General features: G+C 49.7%; 1 protein-coding gene across 1 annotated transcript; it reads right to left on the bottom strand.

The window, feature by feature from the left end:
* Window positions 1-23,613: 23,613 nt before the first annotated feature.
* Window positions 23,614-26,332, bottom strand: LOC117835869 (uncharacterized). Its single transcript, XM_034715185.2, has 4 exons — window positions 26,178-26,332; window positions 25,035-25,429; window positions 24,564-24,851; window positions 23,614-24,048 (listed from the first exon to the last, which is right to left on the bottom strand). Exons 2-4 carry the CDS (start codon window positions 25,400-25,402, stop codon window positions 23,793-23,795), a joined length of 912 nt encoding a protein of 303 aa, XP_034571076.1. The 5' UTR covers window positions 25,403-25,429; window positions 26,178-26,332; the 3' UTR covers window positions 23,614-23,792.
* Between the last annotated feature and the right edge of the window lie 37 nt (window positions 26,333-26,369).

Raw genomic sequence — 26,369 nt, 5'->3', positions numbered from 1 at the left:
ACCAAGTCAGGGCCATAGACCTGTCTTTCTCCTGGTTGGGACCAGTTCAAGGGTGTCCTGCATCTCCGGCCATACAGGGCTTCGAACGATGCCATCTTCAAACTGGCCTGGTAGCTGTTATTGTAGGAGAATTCTGCTAAGGGCAGACACTTGTCCCAATTCTTGTCATAGTGGATAACACAAGCTCTTAACATGTCTTCAAGAATCTGGTTGACTCTCTCGGTTTGGCCATCGGTTTGAGGATGATAGGTTGAGCTTCGGATGAGCTTGGTGCCCATGGATGCTTGTAGTTGCTCCCAAAAACGTGCCACAAACTGAACTCCTCGATCAGAAATGATGGTCTTGGGTACACCGTGTAGGGAAACTACGCGGTCGAGGTACAACTCCGCATACTGCCTGACTGTGTAGGTGGTGCGAACAGGAAGGAAATGTGCGGTCTTGGTCAGACGGTCCACTATAACCCAGATGGAATCATATCGTTGTGATGTAAGGGGCAATCCAACTATGAAATCCATGCTGATGTCTTCTCATTTCCAAGAGGGAATAGGTAGCGGTTGCAGGGTACCTGCTACCTTTAAATGACTGGCTTTGACGTGTTGACAGGTGTCACATTCTGAAACATACCGAGCTATTTCCGGCTTCATTCCACTCCACCTAAAGGTTTGACGGAGATCATGGTACATCTTATTGCTGCCAGGATGGATTGAGAACTTGGAGAGATGAGCTTCATCTAGGATTTGCTTCTTCAGCTCGGGGTCAGCGGGTACAACTATTCGGTTTCCGTAACGCACGCCTCCCGTTTCGTCCTGCCGGAATTGCTTATATCCCTCATTCTTTACTGAGATCTTCCTGATGATCCATTGTACTTCCTTATCTCTTACTTGTGCTGACCGGATTTGGTCTTCCAAGACTGAGTCAAGGATGATGTGACCAAGGGTTCCTTGAGAAACAATCTCCAAACCGAGTTTTCCCATCTCGTGACACAGAGTCTTGGTGAAGGCTGTTGACAACAAGCAGTTGCAATGGTGCTTGCGACTAAGGGCATCGACTACCAAATTGGCTTTGCCGGGATGATAGTGTATTTCCAATTCATAGTCCTTTATCAACTCCAGCCATCTTCTCTGGCGCATGTTGAGGTCAGCTTGAGTGAAGATATACTTGAGGCTCTTGTGGTCGGTGTAGATGTTGCAGTGGGTTCCCATTAGGTAGTGTCTCCATATCTTTAAGGCATGTACCACTGCTGCTAGCTCCAGGTCATGGGTTGGGTAGCTTAGCTCATGAGGTCGTAACGCCCGTGAGGCATAGGCAATGACTCGATTGTCCTACATAAGAACACATCCGAGTCCAGTGCCAGAGGCGTCATAGTATACGTCATACGGCCTAAAGGGGTCGGGCTGAGCCAAAACTGGGGCTGTGGTCAGCAAGTGCTTCAGGGTCATGAAGGCTTCTTCACACTTGTTGTCCCACACAAATTTGACCTCTTTCTTCAACAACTCGGTCATCGGCTTAGCTATCTTAGAGAAATCCGGTATGAAGCGCCGATAGTAGCTGGCCAGTCCAAGGAAACTTCTGATCTGGTGCACTGAGGCAGGAGGCTTCCATTCCATAACTTCCTGCACCTTACTGGGGTCAACGGCGATACCATCCTTGGAGATAGTGTGTCCCAAGAACTTGACACTATCTAACCAGAACTCACACTTGGAGAACTTGGCATATAGTTGGTGATCTCTTAGCCGTTGGAGAACTACATGAAGATGGTCGGCATGTTCCTCTTCATTCTTCGAGTACACTAGGATATCATCAATGAACACCACTACAAACTTGTCCAGCTCGGGCATGAATACCGAGTTCATGAGGTACATGAAATAGGCGGGTGCATTCGTGAGTCCAAAGGACATGACTAGGTACTCGTACAGTCCATATCTGGTAGAGAAAGCTGTCTTGGGTATGTCGCAGGGTCGAATCTTGATTTGGTGATAACCAGAACGAAGATCGATCTTGGAGAACACTTTTGCTCCGGCTAACTGATCAAACAAGACATCAATGCGTGGCAGTGGGTACTTGTTCTTGACGGTCACAGCATTGAGGGGTCGGTAATCCACACACATACGTAGACTGCCATCCTTCTTCTTCACAAACAGGGCAGGGCAACCCCAAGATGATGTACTGGGTCGGATGAAGCCTTTTTCCAATAGATCATGCAACTGGGTCTTCAACTCGGCTAACTCAGCGGGTGGCATCCGATAGGGTCTCTTAGATATAGGGGCTGTGCCAGGGATCAACTCTATGGAAAACTCCACTTCTTTATCAGGTGGCATACCTGGCAAGTCTTCCGAAAACACGTCAGGATACTCACAGATAACAGGGAGGTCTTCTAGACAGGCTCCCGATAGGGGGTAGGCACAAGGAAACGCAGACTAAGGATGGGTCAAGGATATGGTAGAACTGCCATGGGAGGGTGAACTGATGTAGAGAGATCGGGCTACTGTATCTAGAACCACATGATGTCGGGCCATCCAATCCATACCAAGGATGACATCTATGCCTTCTAGGTCAAGGATGATAAGGTTTTCCTTGAAGAGGGTGGGGCTTAGCTGGAGAGGCACAAGAATAACGATCTGATCCGATGTTATCCTTCCTCCAGGAGTGGCGATCACATAAGGTTCCTTAGTGTGACCGACATCCAGCCCACATCTTTCTCTAGCCTTACTCCCGATAAAGCTATGAGAGGCTCCCGAATCAAACAACACAACAACAGCTTGATTTAAAACGAGGAAAGTACCCGTCATTACTGGCGCACCTTTGGGGAGCTCGGTCAAGCTGGTGTAGTTGAGTCGGCCTTGTCGGACTTGTACCTTGGGCCTTCTTCCTCTGGCTGCCATGGGGTTCTGACCTTGCTGTTGATTCTTGTTCCTGGGGCAGTCCTTTGCAAAGTGCCCTTCATTTCCGCAGGTAAAACAACGGTTACTGGCCGCCGGGCGGGGTGGTGTTGGCAGGGTCGGCCGGGGCACCTGCGGTTGGAATCCTGGAAAACAAGGCGCTGTTACTGGCGGGGGTCGGGCGATCCACCTTCCTGACTGCTGGGGTCGGCCTGGGGCTTGTGGAGGAACCATCTGGAACTTTCGAGTCGGCTGACTCGGAAATGCCACAGAGGCCTTCCTCTTCTGGTCGGCCTTGAGAGCTTGCATGCAATCCTCCTGAGAAATGGCCAGATTTACCAACTCATTGTAGGTGTCCACCTTGATGGGGTTCAACCTTTCCCTGAGCTCCAAGCTCAGTCCTCAGCGGAATCTGTCCCACTTTTTCTCGTCTGTGTTCGCATGGTAGCCGGCATAACGACACAGGTCGTTGAAAGCTTGAGCGTAATGCAGCACATCTCGGGTTCCTTGGGTGAGGGCCAGAAACTCGTTGAGCTTGCGCTCCAATAGACCTTCCGGAATGTGATGCGCCTTGAACGCCGTCTTGAACTCATTCCAACTGACTACATGGCCAGCCGGCAGCATGGCATGGTAGTGATCCCACCAAAGCCGTGCGGAGCCACGCAGCTGTTGGGCTGCAAACCGAGCCTTGTTGTTGTCGGGGCATGGGGCGGTGAGAAGCTCAAACTTGGATTCGATCGTTCGAACCCAAGCGTCAGCATCGAGCGGTTCTTGTGTCTTTTGGAACAAAGGGGGCTGTGTCCCCAGAAAGTCCTCATACCGAGCGATATGCGGCTGCTGCTGGGCTCTTCCACCATGTGGCTGTTGCTGTTGCCCTTGTACCAGATGCCTTAGCAGCTCAGTTTGAGTTGCTAGGATTGCCTCCAGTGGCGATGGGGGCGGGGGTGGGGGAAGATCCTGTCGCTGATCGCTACTGCCGGGCACAGAAGCAGACCTGGTGCGGTGCGCCATCTGCAAGAGTTAACGCTCCTTTAATTTCATAACCCTAGGTGTATTCCAATCAAATGGATCGCATAATTTAAACTCCCCAATGCAACTCTTGCCAATGGTGCAACACACGTCCTCATAGGGAAAACACACTTTTCTCATTCTCCGGTTAGACAACATCTATCTTGACCTGGTACTCAACTTCAGGTGAAACATGTCACATACAGACTCTTATGCTCCAACTCAAGCCAAGGGGTCGGGTTAGGCGATCCTTCCGATAAAAAGGGGTCGGCAACGATCTATACTTAAAAAGGGTCGGACGAGGCGGGAACTGCCTCAAGGGTCGGCTGTAACGACCGACCCCTAACCTTTCCCAGTTAGGTTTGATCTCAGCCCTTAACCTTAGTCAGCTGTTTTGTTTGACCGCACCTAAGTGCCCAGTTTTCCGCCGATTCTGACCCCTGAGATCCGACCCCTTCCTGCTTCGTTCCTCTTCCGACCACGGCGAACTCCGCCCGCCGTCGGATCCTGCTGATCTTCCTCACCCGTCCGGTCTATCCCCCGGTGGACCCGCGAGATCTTTTTCCAGATCCCCCGCGCCAGCCGCACTCGAGTTGCATGGCCGCCTCAGAGTCTTCCTGCCGTGTGGCTCGTCTTCTCCGACGCCATCGCCCAGTTTTGTCTCTGGCAAGCAACAGAGTGGGTTCCCATGCCCTTTTTCCCCAATGGCAGCGGAAGCCCTCTGCACCCCTTTCTGCAGAACCTTGTCTCCCGCGCCCATCATCACGCCACCAGATCCCGGCCCCGGAGACCGATGTCGCCCGTCTTTTCCGTCCCTTCAGCCAACGTTGTGCCACCTGGTCGTCGCTACACGAGGATTCCTCCACCGCCAACCCCGACCGCGGCCGCGACAGTTCCTTTCCCCGCTCTGTCAGAAGCCGCCCGACAATCTGTTGTTCCGCGCTCTCCCCCGCGCCCGCGTCCTCTTGTCTTCTCACCTGTGCGCCCTCGATTCTAGCGCCGTTTAACCGGTCGCTTCTATCACCTCTTCCGCACGACGACGCCCGCTCTCCGCCAAATCCCAACCACCGGTCTACCCGCGCCTACGCCGCCCTGACGGTATAGCGCAATGATCGCTGGCGTCACCCCCGGAGTTCTGCAGCACCGCCCTGTTTGCTCAATCGCCGCCACGGCAGAGCACTCCATTGCTTCTCCCCGGCCTTCGCGCCGCTCCCCTTCTCTCTCTTCGCGACGTTTCCGTTCCTCTGCTCCAGCAGCTATAAAAGGAATGCCCCCGTCGCCGGAGTTCCCTCCGCCTCTGTTGCCTTCAGCTTACTCCTACTCCCTGCTCAAGCTCCTAGCGCCACCCACCCAGTCCTTGAGAAGTTCTTCTCCCGGTTCCCTCTCAGTTCCTCCAAGTCACCCAGCAGCTTGCTCCTTCGTGCCGCGTAAGAGCTCTCTTGTGATCCGCAAGAAGCATCGCCGCCGACGGAGCGTTGCCAGTCTTAGCCCTGGCTCGAAGCCTTAGCCCCTCCGCCCAAGTCTGCCTCTTCCCGACCCCAAGCTTTCCTTTCAGGAAGAAGGTGAGTTGCCTACCCCAGTCCGCCTCGCCCGACCCCTCCTATCCGCCCGACCCCAGTTCCGTCTCGTCCGACCCCGTCTGTTCTGCCGACCCTTATCGGCCTCGCCCGAGGGCTTGGCTGTGATCTTTTTCTTCAACTCGAGGGTGTATGTGTAAAAACTTGGGAACCCTTCAGCGCTTGCGTCTAAAGACCCCTAGTTTATCACCTCCTCTAGTTCAAGGATCAGACCACTAGTTCCTTACTACCCTTACCTTTTAATCATCATCAGCTCTCTCGAGCCACCATAACCTCCTGCTCTTTGTCGCAAGTTTCTGGGCTCAGGCGAGCCAGTGTTGCTGTTGAAATAACCGTCTAAGCTAACCCTTGCATTGCATTCGTGTAGAGCTGCACCTCGCCGACGGCTTCTACGAGTTGCACCCGGCGCCCGAAGAAGAAGCTGTAGCCGAGTTCCTGCCCGCGGAAGTCGAAGTCGCTCCCGGAGCCGAGCAGTTTCCGTCCTCCTTGCTTGAAGGCAAGCCCCGGTTGCATGAAAGTCCTATGTTTTTTACCAGACTTGCGCATGCCTTCTGTAACATGCTTGTGCATTTACGTATAGGAGTTGTGTGAAACCCTAGATGCATGACTTAGGTAACCATGATATGAGCACTAGCTGTTGGACCGAGTAGCTGCATTGCTTAACTAGGAAAAACGGTAAAAGACGAGTGATTTCCTGTCACTCGCGAGTTATAGGAGTTGCATGTTTACTCTCCTGTTATAACTATAAGGACGATGGACGGGGCAGGGTTTTGGGTAACTCTTTGGTGGTCGGATGGTCGCCCCGTCTGTCTATGAAATCTGCTAAGGCCCGACAGTGGTGGTGTTTGTGATCAAGTGTTTGAAAGTACTAGCCTCATACTTAGTATGGGATGAGGAAGCCTAGTACCGGATTGAACCTAGACATGAGCGGTCGCCCCATTGTTCTTGGAACAGAGTTTCCCCTGCTGGTTGTCGCACGTGGTGGCAATGTGTGGTCACAGGACGACAGAGGCCGGTTCTGTGGAACCTTGCACCAAAGGAAATGGGCCCGACACGGGTTAGGGGATTGATGGGGAAGGCCGACACGTGAAGCGACCTCCGGGTGCACGGATGTCGTGAGGCTAGGTTCACCATACATGGTTAAAGAACTCGAATCGATTCGTCTGCCTCTCACAGCTTGAGATTGCTTGATCGCTATGTCACCCTGAGTAAATGAGGAATCTGATGATGGTAATATTGTTGTATCTATCCATCTTGTTGGCTCCATGATTGCTTAGAATAGGTTGCACAACCTAGAATGGTAATTGAACATAGAACCGGAGCTAAAACTTGAAAATAGATTGTACTTAGTGCTTTGGCAAACAAACCCCTCAGCCAAGAAGCCTTGCATGTATAGAAGGAGGAGTAGTCCTTACTCCTATCGGTTAAGTCTTGTTGAGCTTAGTAGCTCAGCCTTGTTGTGGCTTCTGTTTTCAGGTGAAGTTGCCGCGTCCGACCCCTCTCTGGTTGGTGCTTGGCCGCCCCAGCTCCCGCCAGGCTGGACGGTCGAGTGGGACCCCTCCTCGGACGGCGAGGAGAGGACTCAGTGATGTTCTGGTTAGCCTCGCCCAGACATCCGACCCCGACGAAGTCTTCCGCTAGTGTTTTCTCTATTGCTCTTTTGTTATAAAACTCTGATGTTAATTTTTATGGCCGAACTAATTGAGTAAGACTTGCTTAACTCAGTGGACTTGTTGTATTCTCTGTAACCGCTCACCTTCGTGTGGGTTTGCTAGACTCGATCCTGTTAAGTGGTTAAATCGGATGAAATCCGACGGCACCCCGTGTTAGCTCGGTGTAAGCAGAAGTGTCGCATGTTAGGCGATTTAATCTTGCTTAATCAAGCTAATCCGAGGTGGTTCCGCCACATCGGCGCACTCTGTCTCGCAAACTGGGGTCGGCCAACTGAACAGGCTCCCCGAAAAATAGCATATGGTCATGGCGCAACTTACTTAACCTAGCATCCAAACCATACAAAGATGAAAAAGCCAGGCACCAGAATTAACTTTATATACAACGGTGTTCCAATCACAGGGAGTACTCGACTCTAGGCTAACCTATTACAACCTTTCCAAAACTTAGGCTGCCGAGGAGTACAACAAAAGAATGGTTCCCTGAGAACCCTCAATCTACCAATGGACACTATGAGTAGGACAAGGGGCGCCATCTTCCTCGATATCCATGCTGGACGCTCCTTCGTCTTCCTCAGGGTCCTCCTGAGCTTCGAGCTGCATGTTGAGGGCATGCATATCATCGAGCTTAGCTTGATGCTCCGGGGGTGACACCAGCAGCCATTGGGCTCTGCCGTCAGGGCGGCGTAGGAGCGGGTAGACCGGTGGTTGAGATTTGGCGGAAAGCGGGCGTTGCCGTGCGGAAGATTTGATGGAAACGACCGGTTTAACGTCGCTAGAATCGAGGGCGCACAGGTGAGAAGACAGGCGGCCGCGGGCGCGCGGGCGAGCGCGGAGCAACAGATTGTCGGGCGGCTTCTGACAGGGCGGGGAAAGGAGCTGTCGCTGCCGCGATCGGGGTTGGCGATGGGGGAATCGTCGTGTAGCGGAGACCAGGCGGCGCGACTGTGGTTGAAGGGACGGAAAAGACGGGCGACATCGGGCTCTGGGGCCGGGATCTGGCGGCGTGATGATGGGCGTGGGAGGCGAGGCACTGCAGAAAGGTTGCAGAGGGGCTTCCGCTGCCATTGGGGAAGGGGGCGCGAGAACCCACTTGGTCACGAGCCAGAGACAAAACTGAGCGGCGGGCGTCGGAGAAGACGAGCCACGCGGCAGGGAGACTCTGAAGCGGGCATGCAACTCGAGTGCGCCTGTCGCGGAGGATTTGGGGAAAAGATCTCGCGGTCCACCAGGCAAATAGAACGGACGTTTGAGGAAAGCTTAACAGGATCCGACGGTGGGCTGAGCTCGCCGGGGTCGGGAGAGAAGCGAAGCGGAGAGGGGTCGGGTCTTCCGGGGTCGGGATCGGGCTAAACGCTGAGCACTCAAGCGCGGTAAAAGCAAGGTAGATGACTATGATCAAGGGCTCCGATTAAGATTAACTCGAAAGATTTTAGGGGTCGGTCGTCACACCCTACCCCAGCAGTGTTGTACACCCCCGTGGCAAAATAAATAAAATCGCTTGTGTTTGTTGCTTGTTAATCTGTCTGTTTGTCGACAGGAGGTGGATTCTGTCTCTTCGAAAATACGAAATAACCACTTTAAAGATCATTAAAACCCAAATCCCACTCTCATAAAGTCTCACTCAATCTGCAGATGCCGCCCAAGCGTGCCACCAGGACTTCCCCAAGTCAGGCCCATGCTACCCCCAGTGCTGAGAGGCAGCCCGAAAGGCAAGAACCGCCTCCGGCAGTGCTTCTTGAAGAACAGGAAGTGAGCCAGCCAGAAGGAAGGGGAGAAAGCCAAGTGGGAACACAGCAGCCACCACCCCACCGGTTATTGATCTGGTTCAAGTGATGAACAACCTGACCCTTCTGCTGGAAGCTCTAGCCAACGCCGTTACCCGCCAGAGGCCCCGCGGGCAGAACATGAATGAGAAGTTGACGGAATTCCTCCGGACCAAGCCACCCACTTTTGGCGGGTCCGTCAACCCGCTGGACGCAGATGACTGGCTGCGCGTCATCCAAAGGAAGCTGGAACCATTTGGTTGCGAGGGCAGGGACAAAGTTCTCTTGGCTGCCCACCAGCTCACTGGAACTGCCCTAGCCTGGTGGGAGAACTACTGCTCTGCCGCCCAGGATGCCTCCACTATCACCTGGGATGAGTTCGTGGCAGAATTCCGTCGCTATCATATCCCCGCAGCCACCATGAAGCGCAAGGCGGATGAGTTCCGCGAACTCCGCCAACGCAACAGATCCGTGGAAGAGTACACCTTCCAGTTCATGGAGCTGGCCCGTTATGCTCCAGAGGAGGTGGACAAGGATGAGAAGAAGCAAGACATGTTCAAGAAAGGCTTGAACGCAGAACTAAGGACCCTACTCACTCCCCAGATCTACCCCGACTTCAACACCTTGATGAACATGGCCATCTTGACTGAGAGGGCCAAGGCAGAAGAACAGAGGGACAACTAGCGCCGGTTCCTGGAGAGCAAGACGCACTAGCAGGACCGATTCCAGAAGCCAAGGAGCTTCGGTCACCCCTTACCTAGGTCCCAAGCTGCCATGCATTACCAGACTCAGTCCCAAGCACCTGGTTCGCACCAGACCGCTGCCCCGTTCAGGAGCCAGAACCCTGTCAAGGCCCCACAGAGCAGCGCCAGCCAAGTCACCAGCAACGGCAGGGCATGCTTCAACTGCAGAGAGCCAGGCCACTTCATCGCCAACTGCCCCTATGCAAACAAGCCAGCAGCATCAGCCTTCTCCAACTCAGTAGCCGGACCCAGGGCCGCATTGTCAGGAGCCAACCGTGTGCCAGTCCGCAGCAGTAACAACCCCAGCAACAACAACAGCCAGCAGATGAGGCCGCCCCAGCAATCATTCGAACGAGCCCACGTCAACCACATCGGCGCGCAGGAGGCTCGCGAAGCTCAGGGCGTGGTACTCGGTGAGTTTCTAGTCAGCTCAGTCTTGGCAACAGTACTTTTTGATTCTGGAGCATCACATTCCTTCATATCCTCAAGTTTTGTGGAAGAACACCATATACCTACAGTACTACTAAAGTTACCCCTATTAACCCGGACTCCTGGAGCCGACATTCAGTGTCGACTAGGTTGTTCCCGGGTAAGGATCAATTTAAGTGGGGTAGAATTTCTAGCGGATCTAGTACTACTTAAGTCTAAGGGGATAGATATGATTCTTGGAATGGACTGGTTGAGCCTGCATGATGGTCATATAGGGTGTGCTGATAAGGTAGTGCACCTAACCAATCGGGATGGTGTGCAAGTGACCTGCCACACTCGAGGAAGTGGCCCAGACCCCACGGTGTTTAGCATGGAGACCAAGACCATAGAAGAAGTTCCGGTAGTGAGTGAATACCCGGATGTCTTTCCCGAGGAACTACCTGGAATGCCCCCAGATAGGGACATAGAGTTCGTAATTGACCTTGTCCCCGGAACCTCTCCTATAGCCAAGAGACCCTATAGGATGGCAGCCTCAGAGTTAGCCGAACTAAAGAAACAGTTGGGAGAATTGCAACAGAGTGGCTTCATCAGGCCTAGCTCATCCCCGTGGGGAGCCCCCATACTTTTTGTCAAGAAGAAATATGGAAGTATGAGGATGTGCGTAGACTATCGCGCACTAAATGAAGTCACCATTAAGAACAAGTACCCCCTCCCCAGGATAGATGACCTATTCGACCAACTGAAAGGAGCCAAGTATTTCTCCAAGATAGATTTAAGGTCAGGGTACCATCAGCTCAAGATCAAGGAGAGCGACATCCCGAAGACGGCCTTTGTCACCCGTTATGGTCAATTTGAGTTTACGATGATGTCCTTTGGATTGACCAATGCACCTGCTTATTTCATGAATCTCATGAACAAGGTGTTTATGGATGAGTTAGATAAGTTTGTCGTAGTCTTTATTGATGACATACTTATTTACTCCAAGAGTGTTTAGGAGCATGAACAACATATACGGGTGGAGTTAGAAAAATTGAGAGCCCACCGACTCTATGCTAAATTCAGCAAGTGTGAATTTTGGCTTGAGAAAGTGGCATTCCTTGGTCATATTTTGACCGCAGAAGGAGTAGCAGTTGATTCTGAGAAAGTTGAAGCCGTCTCCAACTGGCAGCAACCCACCAATGTTAGTGAAATCAGGAGTTTTCTTGGTTTAGCTGGGTATTACCGGAGGTTTATTGAGGGATTCTCCAAGATAGCCCGGCCCATGATAGAGCTGCTCAGGAAGGATAAGAAGTTCACCTGGACCGAGTCATGTGAACGGAGTTTCCAAGAGCTGAAGAAGAGGTTGACGACGGCCCCAGTGCTAACCCTACCTGATATCCAGCGAGACTTCGTCATCTACTGTGATGCATCCCGACAAGGATTAGGGTGCGTCCTCATGCAGGATGGGAAGGTTGTGGCATATGCTTCCCGACAACTTAAGCCTCATGAGCAGAACTACCCAACCCATGACTTAGAGTTTGCAGCCGTAGTGCATGCCCTCAAGATCTGGAGACATTATCTGATTGGGAATAAATGTGAAATCTACACCAACCATAAGAGCCTAAAATACATTTTCTCCCAGCCTGATCTGAATTTAAGGCAAAGGAGGTGGTTAGAACTGGTAAAGGACTACAACCTAGAAATCCACTACCACCCTGGCAAGGCTAATGTTGTGGCTGACGCCTTAAGCCGGAAATCCTATGGACCGCCCGGACCCGAGAATGCCCGCTTACAGGAGGAAATAGCCCGGTTAAATGTGCACATAGTTCCCCAGAATGCTAGCCGCAAGCTAAGTGTCCAGCCCACCTAGGAGGATAAAATCCAAGAAGCCCAGAGTTCGGATCAAGACTTAGTAAAAATCCGCAAGCAGATCGGAGAAAATAAAGCCCCAGATTTCAGGGTGGACGACAAAGGGACCCTGTGGTACAAGGATAGAATTTGTGTCCCCAAGGATGGAGAGTTCAAGCAGACCATCATGGATGAAGCCCATAACTCGGCATACTCCATTCACCCCGGATCCACCAAAATGTATATGGACTTAAAGCAGGGATACTAGTGGAATGGAATGAAGGCGGACATAGCTCAGTTTGTCACCCGTTGTGATACTTGCCAAAGGGTCAAGGCCGAGCACCAGAAGCCAGCCAGATTGCTGCAACCATTGCCTATTCCGGTCTGGAAGTGGGATGAGATTGGCATGGATTTTGTAGTAGGCTTGCCCAGGACTCAGAAGGGAAATGACTCTATATGGGTAATAGTGGACCGACTCACTAAAGTCGCTCACTACCTACCTGTACGGACCACATACGGTGGAGAAAGGCTAGCTCGACTCTACGTCGACAATATAGTGAAGCTGCACGGTGTGCCCAGCCGGATCGTCTCGGATAGAGGAACTCAGTTCACCTCTAGGTTTTGGAGAAGTTTGCACAAAGCCATGGGCACCAAACTGGATTTTAGTTCAGCTTATCACCCCCAGACCGATGGCCAAACAGAGAGGGTAAACCAAATCATGGAAGATATGTTGAGAGCGTGTGTCCTAACCTATGGCAAGGATTGGGAACAAAGTTTACCCTATGCAGAGTTCTCATACAACAATAGCTACCAAGCCAGTCTGGGCATGTCACCATTTGAGGCCCTTTATGGTAGAAAGTGTCGGACCCCTTTGATGTGGTCAGAAGTAGGAGAACGCTCCCTAGTCGGACCAGCTTTCATCAAGGAAGCAGAAGAACGTGTGGCAGAGATCCGAGAAAAGCTGAAGGCCGCACAGTCCAGACAGAAAAGCTACTCAGACAAGAGGAGACGGGAATTGTGCTTCCATGAGGGAGATTTTGTCTACCTCAAGGTTTCCCCGATTTGGGGTACTCGAAGGTTTCAAGTACAAGGAAAACTGGCACCTCGGTATATTGGACCTTACCAGGTGTTAAAAAGAGTTGGAGCCGTAGCTTACCGTATCCAACTGCCCGAAGAAATGTCGGACATACACCCAGTATTTCATGTCTCCCAGCTGAGAAAATGTTTGAGAGTACCGGAGGAACAAGTACCGGTGGAGACAATAGACCTACAAAAGGACCTTCGGTATCAAGAAATGCCCATCAAGATTTTGGACACCGTCACTAGAAGGACAAGAAATACAGCAGTCCAGATCTGCAGAGTACAATGGAGTAGACATGGCGAAGAAGAGGCCACGTGGGAACGCGAGGATGCGTTAAAGAAGGAATTTCCCCACCTCTTCAGGACTCAGTCGAATCTAGAGGATGAGATTCAATTTAAGTGGGGTAGGTTTGTAACATCCGTGAAAATCACCAACTAAAATCACCCGTTAAAAATCGCTTTCAAAATCTTTTTACCGTTGAGCTCCCGGATATCGAAAACTTTCCCGGCGATTTCGCCGTCCCGGCACCCAAGCCGACCCCTATCTCTTTATCCGTGCCCGTGTTTTCCGCCGCGTGCCGTTGACAGACGCCGCGCGCGTGCTCTGACCGCGTGCCGCAATTGCCGCCGGTCCCTCCCTTTTCTTTCTCTTTTTCCCCTCCCCTTTTCTTTTTCTTTTCCTTCTTCCTTTCTTCCTCCTTCTTCTTTCTTCTTCCTCCCTCCTTCTTCTTTTTCCTCTCCTTTTCTTCTTCCTGGCGCCCGAACCACCGGCCCCAGCTCCTTAACTCCCCGGTGCCCCTTCCTGGCACCATACCACCGGCCGACCCCACCCCCTGGCGCCACACCGCCCGGCCGCCTCAGGCCCACACCCGAACCACGTGCCGCCGCCCGGCACCGGCTCCCCGGCCGGTCTGGCCCCGCCGACCACTCCGCCCGGCGCGCCGCCACCGAACCCCCACCTCCCACACGCCGCCGGACCCGCCCCTTTCCGTGCCGCCACCGCGACGACTCCACCCAGCCCCCACGCCGCCGGCCCGGCCTGTCCGGCCCCTACCTCCGCCCGGCGCGCCACCACCGGACCCCCACCTCCCGCACGCCGCCGGACCCGGACCCCCACCCTTTCCGCCAGTTAGCATGCCACCGCCGGCCTATAAAAGGAGGGGCGCCTCGTCCACCTCCTCCACACCCAACCACCGCCACCCGGGTGCCCGCGCCAAGCCCCGCCGCCGCCACATAGCGCCGCCACCACCGGAAGTCCTCCGCCCGAACGCCGCCTCCACCAGACCACCGCCGCCCGCCCCCTTTCCCTCTCCGAAACTAGAAGGTAAGGGGACAAATGGAGCCCCCTTCCTCCGCCACCCCCGGCCCATGGCTCGCCGCCGGCGAAGCCCCGCCGGCCGGCCGCCGCCGGACCCCCAACTCCCCACTCTCTCTCTCCCTTCCTGGAAGAAGAAGAGCTAAAGTTCTCCAATCCCGATCTGACCCCCAAGTTTCCCCAATTTACACATAGGTCCTTCCACCTCTCTCAAAGGCTATTTCGCTGATCGACCCCTCCACCTCCAAAAGTATTCGCAAATAAGTCCCTGGTTTATTACGAATCAGTCCAAAACCCCTTTTTTTTAAGCCCCTAATCCATGCTTAACCCGTCATTTCATGCGCCAAACTCCCTCCGATTGATCCCAAATTTCACCACTTCATCCTCCAGAATACTTTCGTCGATTCATATCCAAATTTCCCAAAAAATAATCCTTCTACCTATTTTCCGTTCGCGTTTTCTGTTCGAAGCTCAACGGTTAAAAACCAACTTTCTTTTATTTATTTGTGTGTCCGTTTGTGTGTGCCGTAGATCGCGGTTTGCCCGAGGAGGATCCCGAGGAGGAGTTTGACCGCGAGCCCGAGCCCGAGGACCAGCAGCACGAGCCGGAGTTCCCGGAAGGCTTTGAAAATGGCAAGTCCAATCTCACCCTTTTGATGCATATTTAATACCTAGTTTTCAAACACAACCTATTGACCTGTTTTACAAAATGCATATTATTTCATCGCAAGACATGGTTGGATAGCCACCCCTTGATTGTTATGAACATTCCTTGTTATCCTATGGTTGTCTCTAAATATGATTCGCTCTATTTGGTCGATAGCCACCGCTAGAATGCTTAGGGATTTGCTACTTAAATACAATCATCACTACAATGATGTTTTCGAAAAATAAATGTGTGTGTGTGCAAATAAAGGAAAATGGCTTTCTGGGTTCAAGGGAAAAGGATGTGTAGACAGGATGGATGGGTATTCCTTGTGTGGGATGCCAGGGTGTTGTGCTCGTACCTTGGTGGTTGAGCAATGTCGGGAGATATCTATCTTGTCGTGGTTAAGGACCGAGTTGATGTATCATCTTGCCTAATTCTACCATCGTGCAACCACTCGACCGTTGTATGGGCAACGGCTTAGCATAAATCCCACTAGCTGAACTGTTAGTCTTCAGGGGTGCTGGTGAGCAACGGAAGCCCATGGAAAAGGAGTAAGATCTTGGTGACTTAGGTCCCGGTTACGGTCTCGTGGATGAGCCGTGAACCCCTTGGGTGCTTCCGTGAGGGCTAGCCAGTCTTAGCTAAGGTGGGTAATGGCTTTGTTAGGATCCGCACCGGCACTAAGGTGATCGTGCTGCGGTACCCTACTTGTGGGAAAAGTGTACAACCTCTGCAGAGTTAAAACCTATCCGGGTAGCCGTGTCCACGGCATTGGACGAGTTACGGCTTGGTCACATAACTAGCACATGGGCATGGATGGTGTGTGTGTGTGTGTGTGTGTGTGTGTGTGTGTGTGTGTGGGTTGAATTTTGGAAGAGTCCGACAGTCGTGCCGTGCGCTATGGCGGACGGGGAGTCCGATAGCGATAAAAACTTGGATCCTTTGTGTAGGATCAACACCACTCCCTGTTCGGTTACTGAAGAAAAGCTTTACAAAAATTTGTTTGAAAACGAGCCTATGCATGTGTTGAAAATTTAGCTTTATTGCAAATAAACTTTAGCCTACCCTTGTTTTATCCTGTGCATATACTTGCTTGTATCCCCCTCCGTGGATGGGGTTGGACTTGTTGAGTACGTTCGTACTCACCCTTGCTTCGTTACTACAGAGGAAGACCCAGACTTCATCGTCGAAAACCTTGAGTAGAGGTTGTGTCCGCACCCAACGCTGCCTGTGGTGTTGGCCCTTCCAAGATTCTCCTGCTGCCGTGTAGTCCCGAGTGCTGTCTTTTGGCAGTCGCTTGGTTAGCCGCTGTTGTTTATTTACTTATTATCGCTGCGTGGCTTTCACGCCCGCTCCCTCGGGAGTTGTACGGTAACTGAATTATCTGTCGAATAAATATTTGTATCACATTTAGTCTCTACTTATGTGGGGACGCTTCAGCGCGTGCGGCGGCGGCGGCGGCAGGGGAGGGGGTCGGGGGGCGCGCTGGAGGGAGGGGCCGGGGGGGCGCTGGAGGAGAGTGGGGGCCGGGCGGTCTGCGGGGGGGGTGGAGGAGGCCGAGGGGGGTTGTTTTGAGGGGGGGGGGCGTCTGGTTTGCCGAGTGTCCTACGTGGACACTCGGTAAAGGGTTTCTTTGCCGAGTGTCCAACGTAGGTGTTGGCGCTAGAAATCACTGATCGAATTCCCAGCGTCGGACACACGACCCGGGAGAATCTGCTTAGCTCCTGTTCGGGTGAAAGCCCTGGTGTGATTCGCGCGGCGTGCTAGCCAATCTGACCTGTTGATTGGCAAGGAAATAAACGTGTCAAATCCCAGAGGTTGCGATCGGCTAAGATTCCGATCTTGAAATAGCTTATCAGCAAATCGGCCGATTTACAGTAATAAGGAAACCGGCTATGAAGCAACCGATTACCAGGCAACGTTTATGAAGAAAACTACTAGAGTAATCTAAACAACGCTACAGTAGCAACACTAGGAACAGATCTAATCAGCTATACATGAAATAGGTAGATTAAACAACAAAGTACAAGAAAAGCCGAAAGTATCAATTCCTAGCTGGATAACTGGTGATAAAACTAGAACAACAGGTAAAACCTAGAATTCTAGTAAGTATCGATAACTGGTGAATAAATCTAAACAAAACGACAGCGATGCGCCCGAAGTTAAAGCTTAGAAATTACTCGATAAACGGAACTTACTAGATCGGTCGGAGGTCAAGTTGATGCAGCCCCGCCAACCCGTACGAACTCGTGGAAAGAAGAAAAGTATTGGCGAAGTCGCCTGCTTGAAAGTAAGTACGAGGAAAAAGTAGGTTGTTGTATTGAGTTGATTGTTCTTTACAGATCCATAAGGGTGGCTATTTATAGCCCCATACAAATGACTTCTTATCCGACTAGAACTCTATCCCTAAGTTTAAACAGAAAAACCTCTTATCCGACTAGAACTCTATCCCTAAATTTAAACAGAAAACGAATATTTACAAGTACGACTCGTACTACTTTCACACGCTTCATGGGCTGACCCCCTCTTCATCTTCATAATCTTTTTTAAGCCCACATCGGCCCAGCTATTCCAACCTTCTAATCGGCCGATCACCTCTTTGCCAAGGGGGTAACCGATCAGGACCCACATGTCAAGGGCTCAGACTCATCACGACCCTGGGGACTAAGGTCGGACGAGGCGGAGATCCTCCCTTGGGGGTCGGGCGCGTCCGATCTCAAGCCCCAGGGGTCGGGCGAGGCGGAGATCCTCCTTTGGGGGTCGGGCGCGTCCGATCCCAAGCCTCAGGGGTCGAGCGAGGTGGAGATCCTCCCTTGGGGGTCGGGCGCGTCTGATCCCAAGCCTCAGGGCTCGGGCGAGGCGGAACTCCAAGGATCAATCGGCCGATCTTCGACTGTAACATCAATTGGCCGATCCTTGACTCTAGCACCAATCGGCCGATTTCCAATCATCGCCCTTGTATCTCGTCGCATCTTCCGATCTCCTCTTCTCCTAACGCCGATTTTACACGTGTCAAAATCTGGCGTCAACAGTAGGACACTCGGCAAATTTTTTTTGAAAAAAAATTAAAAATTTCCAACAATTTCAAAAAAATACCAAATTTTCACACGAACCAATATATGTTATCTATTGACTATACAAAAAGTTTTGTAGTCAAACCAAACTCGATCGTCACTTCGACTCTAAATCTTATCTAATCCTCTCAAAGTTACTATTCTTCTTCTGAGATGTTTCGGTTTGTAATCATTGTACATGATGAAATGTGCAAAACCTTCTCAATTTTTTTTCCACAGCCTCCACGTATTATATCATCACATCATGACAAATCTCATGATTTTCAGACTTTGCTTGTTTTTTTACAATTTAAAAATACTACTACCACACGTTCATGGTCATGTTTCTTGAACAAGATGTTCAAAATTTCTTTTCATTTCATGGGTCAGGTCTCAAATTGGGCCAAATAACATAAATATCATTTTCCTACTCATTTTGTTCCATAATTCGAATCACTTGCAGTTCAAATTTGACTTATACCAAAAATTTCCTTGAAATGCAATTAATTAAATAAATATAGCAAATAAATCTAAAAATATACCAAATTTTAACATGGAGTACCACATGTTGTATGTGGGGAGTAGAAAAAATTTCATGGTGAAAAAAGGAAAAAAAATTATTTTTTTGCCGAGTGTCAAAAAAACACTCGGCAAACCCCCTCTTTGCCGAGTATCTTTTTTGACACTCGGCAAACCTCCCTCTTTGCCGAGTGTTTTTTTGACACTCGGCAAAGAGGGTGGTTTACCGAGTGTTTTTTTGACACTCGGCAAAGCTCCGATTTGCCAAGTGTTTTTGGCTTAGCACTCGACGAAGAACTTCTTTGCCGAGTGCTCGAAAAAAAACACTCGTCAAAAAAAATACACTCGCAATTTTTAGCTTCCTCGTAGTGAAACCGGACATGCTCTGCAATAATAACCAACCGCTGCCTTTTATAATACGAAGTAAAAGAGGAACAGAGAAGTACATCCACCTCAATGGAAACTACGTCCCGTCCCTTTCCTTTCGCTGGTCCGACGGGAATTCATACTCCACGATAATAACCGACCGACAACCGGAAACCGTGTCCTACTCCGCTCCGCTGCCCTCCGTTCTCTCTTTTATAAATATCAGATCAGATCCACATCAACATCCTCCAAACCCTTTCCTTTGAGGGCTACGAAATCGATCGATGGCCGCCGCGCAAAGTCGAGCCATGGTGCTCGTGAACGACGTCCGGGTGGGGTACTTGATCTTCGAGTTCAACAACCTCAACCATCTCTTCGCCGGCGGACCCGCCGAAGAATTCCCACCGATTCTCAGCCTCCCCGAACCCGCCGCCCGGTTCAACCACGGCGTTGCCTGGGATTGCTTGACCATCGCCGTCTCCGGCAACCTCGTTGCCGCTGTCGCTGCCGATGACGCCCGGACTTTGCTCTGCGACACCGGCTCGCGCTCCATCTCCGCCGGACCGGACATGCTATCCAGCAAGCCCGCGATTGTACTTGTTCCCGTCGCAGGTATGTTCTTCGCCATGTCCCGCCTTCCGCACCGTGATCCCGAAGGTGCTCACCACTTCGAGCTTCTACTCCGCCTCCACGACACGGAGGAGGAGGAGGAGGAGGAGAACCGCCGGCGCTGGGCCTGGCTCCCCATCCCGGATCCACCACTCCTCTCCAGTCCAGAATGGTATTTCTCCGCATGTTTCGTCGCCGGCGCGCACATATGGGTCTCTATCTGCGGCGAAGGCACCTTCACCTTCGACACCGCGCGCCGCCGGTGGCACAAGGAAGGCACCTGGGAGCTGCCTGTCATGATGGGCCAGGCGATCTTGGTCCCTGATTTTCTGGGCGACAGCCGGCAGCTGCTCTTCGGCTTCTGCTCCAAAGAGGAAGGAGGCCACTTCTGCGCCGTTGACATGGAGGCCAGGCCGCCGGCGATCATCAAGTCCTGGCCGGAGGCCCGTTTCTCCAGGCTCGGATATCGCCCAGTCCTCGAAACCGCCAGCCTTGCTTACTTTGGAGGCGGCAGATTTTGCATTTCTATGCTCATCGATACCGGATATATATATAATTACAAACCTTTCGTGACCAACGACATGACCAACAACTTGGTCAGGCTAACACGCCAAGCTATCACCTTCAGCGCCGTCGAGGTCACCCCAGAACTGCAGTTGCTGATACGCAAAGATGAATGGTACTCCATGCCACTAGGCTCCACGCTCTGCTCTATGTATAACATATAAGATATTGTACCTTTTATTATTATTATTATTATTTATTATTATCGAAATCATGTGCAGTTAGCGTTTCCTTGGAAAATAAAATGTTCGGACGTGCCTCCATTCTTCTCTATCTAATAACCGATTATGAATGCATGTACATGAAGCTTAGAACTTGAGAGAATGTAATATGACTGCTAGCTAGTGCTATGATTGAACCTATCTTAGAAGAGCTCTAAGCTCTCTAAAATTGGGGACATGTACAAGTCCTCGGTCGGGCCAGCCCCGGTCGGATCTGCACGACGGTGTAGGAGAATCTGCACTGCAGGAAGTCCTCGGTCCCCTTCATGAACATCACCACCTTGTTCGACCCCCACCACCTTGTCCAGCGTCGCCCGCATCTTCGGGCCTAGCCCCGCAAGGCATTGCACCGACCGGCCGCGCACTCGCACCGAGAGCTGCGCGGGCCGATCGAGGGTGAGGCCCTGAACCGCTGGCGGAGCGGTCCCACCTGTAAGGGCTACCAAACGGTGAAAAACAAACAGAACATGTACGAATGGCCTGCAAGGCAAAGAAGTTCAGAGCGGTGGCACTCGTAGGAGCTCATCTTTTTTAATGGCTTGTGTGTAATTGCTAACTTTTGTAATGGCACACAGGTAAATGCCTCTATTTCTAACTGTTGGAGGCGGTGGTCGAAAATCCGATTTCTTTTCAGATGAAAATTCCGATCGTTTTTGGAAAATGGAAAAAAAGACTGGACGCTAACAGATATTGATTTCCCTGGTACCTCTCCTTGCACAGGTACATGTAGGATTAGCGGGATTAACTGCATGTGCTTATTGTTCTAATGTCTAAGATAACTCCTTTTTTGCTTTAAATAAAACCCTATTTTCTAACCATTTTCCTTTTTTAGAAATCAAAATAGGAGTAAAAGAAAACGAAAAAGGTTTTCAAAACAAGAATAAAATAAAACGCCCCCTACCTAACCTGCCCCTATCTTATCAAACTCCTCTTTTCCCTCTATTTGTTTTTATGATTTGTAAAATAAAAATAAAGAACCCCCCTCCCCCAATTGGCCTAAAAGGCCCAGCCGGCATTCCAAACCCCAGCCCACCTAGCCAACTCCTTCTAACCCTAGTACGCTAACACCTCCCTCGATCCTGCACATCACCGCCTCTGCTCCATTGAGTGAGCGAGCACTGCAGCGCCGTCGAGATCACCCCAGAACTGCAGTTGCTTATACGCAAAGTTGAATGCTACTCCATGCCACCAGGCTCCACGCTATGCTCTATGTATAGCATATAAGATATTGTACCTTTTATTATTATTTATTATTATTATTATTATCGAAATCATGTGCAGTTAGCGTTTCCTTGGAAAATAAAATGTTCGGATGTGCCTCCATTCTTCTCTATCTGTTAACCGATTATGAATGCATGTATATGGAGCTTAGAACTTGAGAGAATGTAATATGACTGCTAGCTAGTGCTATGATTGAACCTATCTTAGAAGAGATCTAAGCTCTCTAAAATTGGGGACATGTGGTTCCCCTCGGTTTAGGCCTACCTGTTGGCGTCTTGCTATGCTGCCTCCTCATGCCCCCCACAATTGAGTTGCGGATCAAATCGAGGTCGGTTTCCAACCAAACAGTAGATAGGAGGAGGTCATGATTTTGTTGCTTGAATCATTTTGTATTGTCCATATTGGCAAACAGGGTAGTTTTGGGTCATTAGCACAATGATTTTGTTAGGTAAAAACTTCACACAATTTAACACCCTGTATTGCTCACCCTAGTCATGGCTGTTTGGAGTGCCAAGGTCAAGTAATATGGTGTACATAGGTACTTACCTGTGGTAGATGTGTCACTGCTAGTGTTTTTTTTGGGTATTTTACAGTAACATTGTCATTCTGAACAATTACTGGGAATTGTACTACTAAATGCTATTCAGGCACCTGCATTGGTACATACTGGGAGTACATTTATAGTTCTAAGTTTTCTTATTTCTTTCCATGTTCCTATAAATGATTGCTGTCACTTAAACTAGCTGGAGTAGTGCACATGTTCTTGAGTGACAACCTATTATTGTTGTCACCAAGTTCAGGTTCAGTACATCCTATTGCTTTCATTTCTTATACTCCTGAAAATGCTTTCATCTACTGCCAAACTGAAAATGCTTAATGGAGTAGTATTGGGAGTACTGCTTATTCTAATACTGGTAAGTACCTATACTCAGCTAACCTGTGCACTGTCAGTTCAGTTAACATGTCTACTTGCAAAATGAATAGACTGGTAGTAGGTTTTTTAGATGCTCAATGATCTCTGCAAAGCAGCATTTCACATTTATAAGCAAGCTATGCGCAGTTAACATGTCTACTGTCAGTTCAATTACTCCTGCATGTACTGTCATTTACACATGCTCAAAATGTTCTGCTCCATAATTTGGGGCTTCTCTTATTCTTTTGTACTTCCAGCAGTCTCTTTCTCTTGTTCTCTCGTACTCCGAGAACTTGAGGTGGAGATGGTTCAAGAACGAATATAGATACCGAGATTCCTAAAATGAAATAAGTAAAGGAAATTATAAATTGACTTGTTACTATTAGCAGATGCAAGGGCAATACAATTACAACTGCTACTCCTAGATGGGTTGCATGATCTAGATGGAGTTTCATTTGAGTTCAAATTTAGAGTAGTTCAAATTTCCGTAACTGTGTAATAGAGCATGGCCACTTAGTCTACTTGGTACTGTAATATTCACCAGGTACTTGAAGTCCAGGTTCTTGCTATGAATCAGCTGAAGAGCTGCGTCAGAGCGTGTATGCTAATTATGCTGCATTCATCAGGTACCTAGAGGTGTTAATTATGTTGTATTCATTAAGTGTGAAATTGTCTGAATTTAATCATACCTATGAGAGTATCTTCCTGAAACGCATAGTATATCTTCTGATAAATTCCTCTTCCTTAGTCCTGTTTCTCTAAATTGGTGTGCGGCTGTGTGCGCTAGCATGTTTTACTGCTAATACTATGGTCTCTCAACTGCTGCACGGTCAATAAGAGTAGCAACACTTCTTGGAACAGTTTCTTTGTTACAATTTTTCTATTGTTCCGTGTGGCTGGTGTTCACTTAATTTCTTGTCTTTCTATGGTAACATCCTGTTAAACACACAGTCTGCTAGAATACAGTGTCTAAAAACTAGTCTCTTGGTTATCAGAACATCAAAGGAGTTATCTGACCTCGAAAGGGAGCTGCAATCTACTCCACTGAACACACAGTCAACTCTAATTCATGGTCTTTCGAAGGGGTTCAGATCGATTCCTTGACTACAGAACCTGATGGTTCTGCAGAAGAGAACATGTCTACAGTTGAGAACCAGGAGCTACTGATCACACTCCAAAGAAGACACTACTGACACTGGCCAGATACACTATTTCCAACTCAACGTTCTTTCGTCCTTTAATATATCTGAGTGTCGAGATATATATTTTTACTACAAAAAACAAAACGAGCTTTCAGCCATATACAGTAATGTATAACAGACCTAATGTATAAATTCTGTAGTATCTATATAACTAACTACACCAGTGTTCGCCGATTACATTTTAATTCCAGGGGAATAGGAAGCCGGTTCGCAGGCAGGCGAGATGGCCTACACGGTGGAGAGCCAGTTGGAGCGAGGCTAGTAAGTGCTCGGACATTATGTACAGGGCGTGGTTCATATCCTTTGGCTCAAAGCCCAGGCCATGCGGCACACTCTTGTTGGCAGAGTCCTGGAGGCAGTGGCAGGTGGGGGCATGCTTGAGAAGTTCAAGTGGAGTACAGGTAGACTCCTTGCTTCTTAGAGAGTCATAGTCGCCCCTGAAATTTTAATGAAATCCAGTGAGCCGTATTATCATAGGTTAAATGAAGCAGGTCCTCTATGCATAAGGAAAACTTCAATAAAAAATAAAAAGGATACATGAGCATAGATATTCCATCACATCCGTGAGGATATTACTCAGATTGTTAACTCGATAAAGGGCAGAGTAACAGTTAACAAACTTTTAAATGGTCTTGTACAAGGGAATGTTCACATAGTATCAGATATTTCGAACTTTGCTAGTGAGCCCGTGACAAAAACATCTAAAGAAAATTGGGCAAGAGATAATAACAGAAAAGACATAAATCATCTCCTTTGCTAGTGAGCCCGTGACAAAAACATCTAAAGAAAATTGGGCAAGAGATAATAACAGAAAAGACATAAATCAATCTCCTGGATGACTGAAAGGATGAAAATAGGGGAGTAAAACAGAATTGCAATTTAATAAACATATCTGGGTTCTCCAGGTTAGCTTGGTACGAAAGTAAACAAACAAGATACTGTGTATTCATACCTCTCAATCACAGCTTGGACGTAAGGATTGGATTCTGCTATGATTTTCCAATGTCTCGGGTACACAAGCTGAGTCATCACGTATCTGAAATTTAACGGCTCAATCTTCCTCAGGATATCAACTGTGTATTGATATTCCTTCAGAAAGAGATGCCCTCTATTCTCCAGGGGGACCAGGCAGGAATGATATTGAATTGCCTCTGTCAACTTGAAGCTGTCCTGCTGACGCATAAGATAGAGCAAGTTGTGCACTTCGTCAGGTACAGACTCGTCCTCAGGCAGATGACTCCTGATCGAATAGGCCAAAAAGATAGCAGTACATTAGGCCATAAGAAAGAAAAGCAGCACACTGACTGTGAACATAATAGGCAAATAATAAACAGCACTATAATACAAAAACAGCAGTAGGGCAAGAAAGAAACAGCAACATGGCAAAATAGAAACAGCAGTAGGGCGAAAAAAGAAACAGTACCACAGGATGTTCTCAAAGATTCCTGCTAAGGCAGACATTGCTGCATCACAAGTTGGATTATCAGGGTTCTGCTCAAAGTCCACATTGCCAACAAATCTTGGACGGAAATCAGGGCGGGTTAGCACAATGCTGTTGACAGTTAAGTTGCGCGGGCAGCGGCCAATTCGTATGACACTCAGCAGCAACCGAATGGAGAGATACATGGTCTTTTGAGCATTCAGGTGAAGGCGTCTTGGGAGATACCCCTCCTCCTGGCCTTTGGGAGCATCTGCAACAAGAGGGCCTCCCTGGAGAGTATCCATGTAAGAATTCAAAGCAATCCAGCTCTCGCCATGGATAATGTAGTCACGCAAGTTTGCAGGCTCCATTTCCTTCGTCTTCTGCACCTGCAATACCTGCAATCATTGCAGAGATAATGTGAAACCTAATATACAGAAATCGACAGCATGCATTCATGTGTGTCTTTAGTTAAATTTGACTCTTAAACCCACACAGGTATCTAATATCATGGTAATTACAATCAAAGAGATACAGCAGGTACCAGGTAGGAGTAATACAGGCAGAATTTGCCACGAATTTGTTCTAAAACAAGACTGACATGATACACACAGCAGCTAAGAGTGGTAATATATGCATGATAATTTTTAAGATATTCAGAGGCGAGAAAAATATATATAACTCAACCGATCGTAGGAATTTCAGCATAGATAGGAATTACTGTAAACAAGAACACGTGACCAAAACAAAATGGAACTTGGCTAGAGGCACTTCAGACAGCCACTTCAAACGAAACTGGGAAGAGAATAATCAATTATGCATCAGAACGACAGTTGAAACAGGTATCCTTTGTCTCCTTGACAACAGGAGAATGATCCAATCTCCGACGCGGCCGGCGAAGACCCCGACGCGGCCGGCGAAGACCCCGACGCGGCCGACGAGGAATCCACCGCGCACCTGGCGCGGGGCCTCGCCGGTGCGCATGGCCGACCGAGCGCCGACCCGCCCGAAGAAAAGTCTGTGCAGGGCCTCGCCGGAGAAGAAGGTGGGGAGGAAGACGGCGGCGAGCCTCCCCGCGGCCTGGCCGCGGGGCCTCGCCGCCGGGGACGATGTGGGGAGACGCAGGGACAGGATCGGTGGGATTACCTGTTGTTTTCTTGATTGGATCTCTCTTCTCCTTGATCTGGTTTCCTGTGGCGGCTAGGGCAGGGGAGGGGTGACCTTCCCGTATTTCTAACCGTTGGAGGCGGTGGTCGAAAATCCGATTTCTTTTCAGATGAAAATTCCGATCGTAAGCAAGCAATCTCCTCGTCACCTTCGGCCTCGAGATGCTATAAA

Source organism: Setaria viridis, chromosome 9 (genome assembly GCF_005286985.2).
Source record: "Setaria viridis chromosome 9, Setaria_viridis_v4.0, whole genome shotgun sequence".
Lineage (NCBI taxonomy): Eukaryota > Viridiplantae > Streptophyta > Magnoliopsida > Poales > Poaceae > Setaria > Setaria viridis.
The sequence above is the reverse complement of the archived record's forward strand: the minus strand, read 5'-3'. Positions and strand labels throughout refer to the sequence as shown.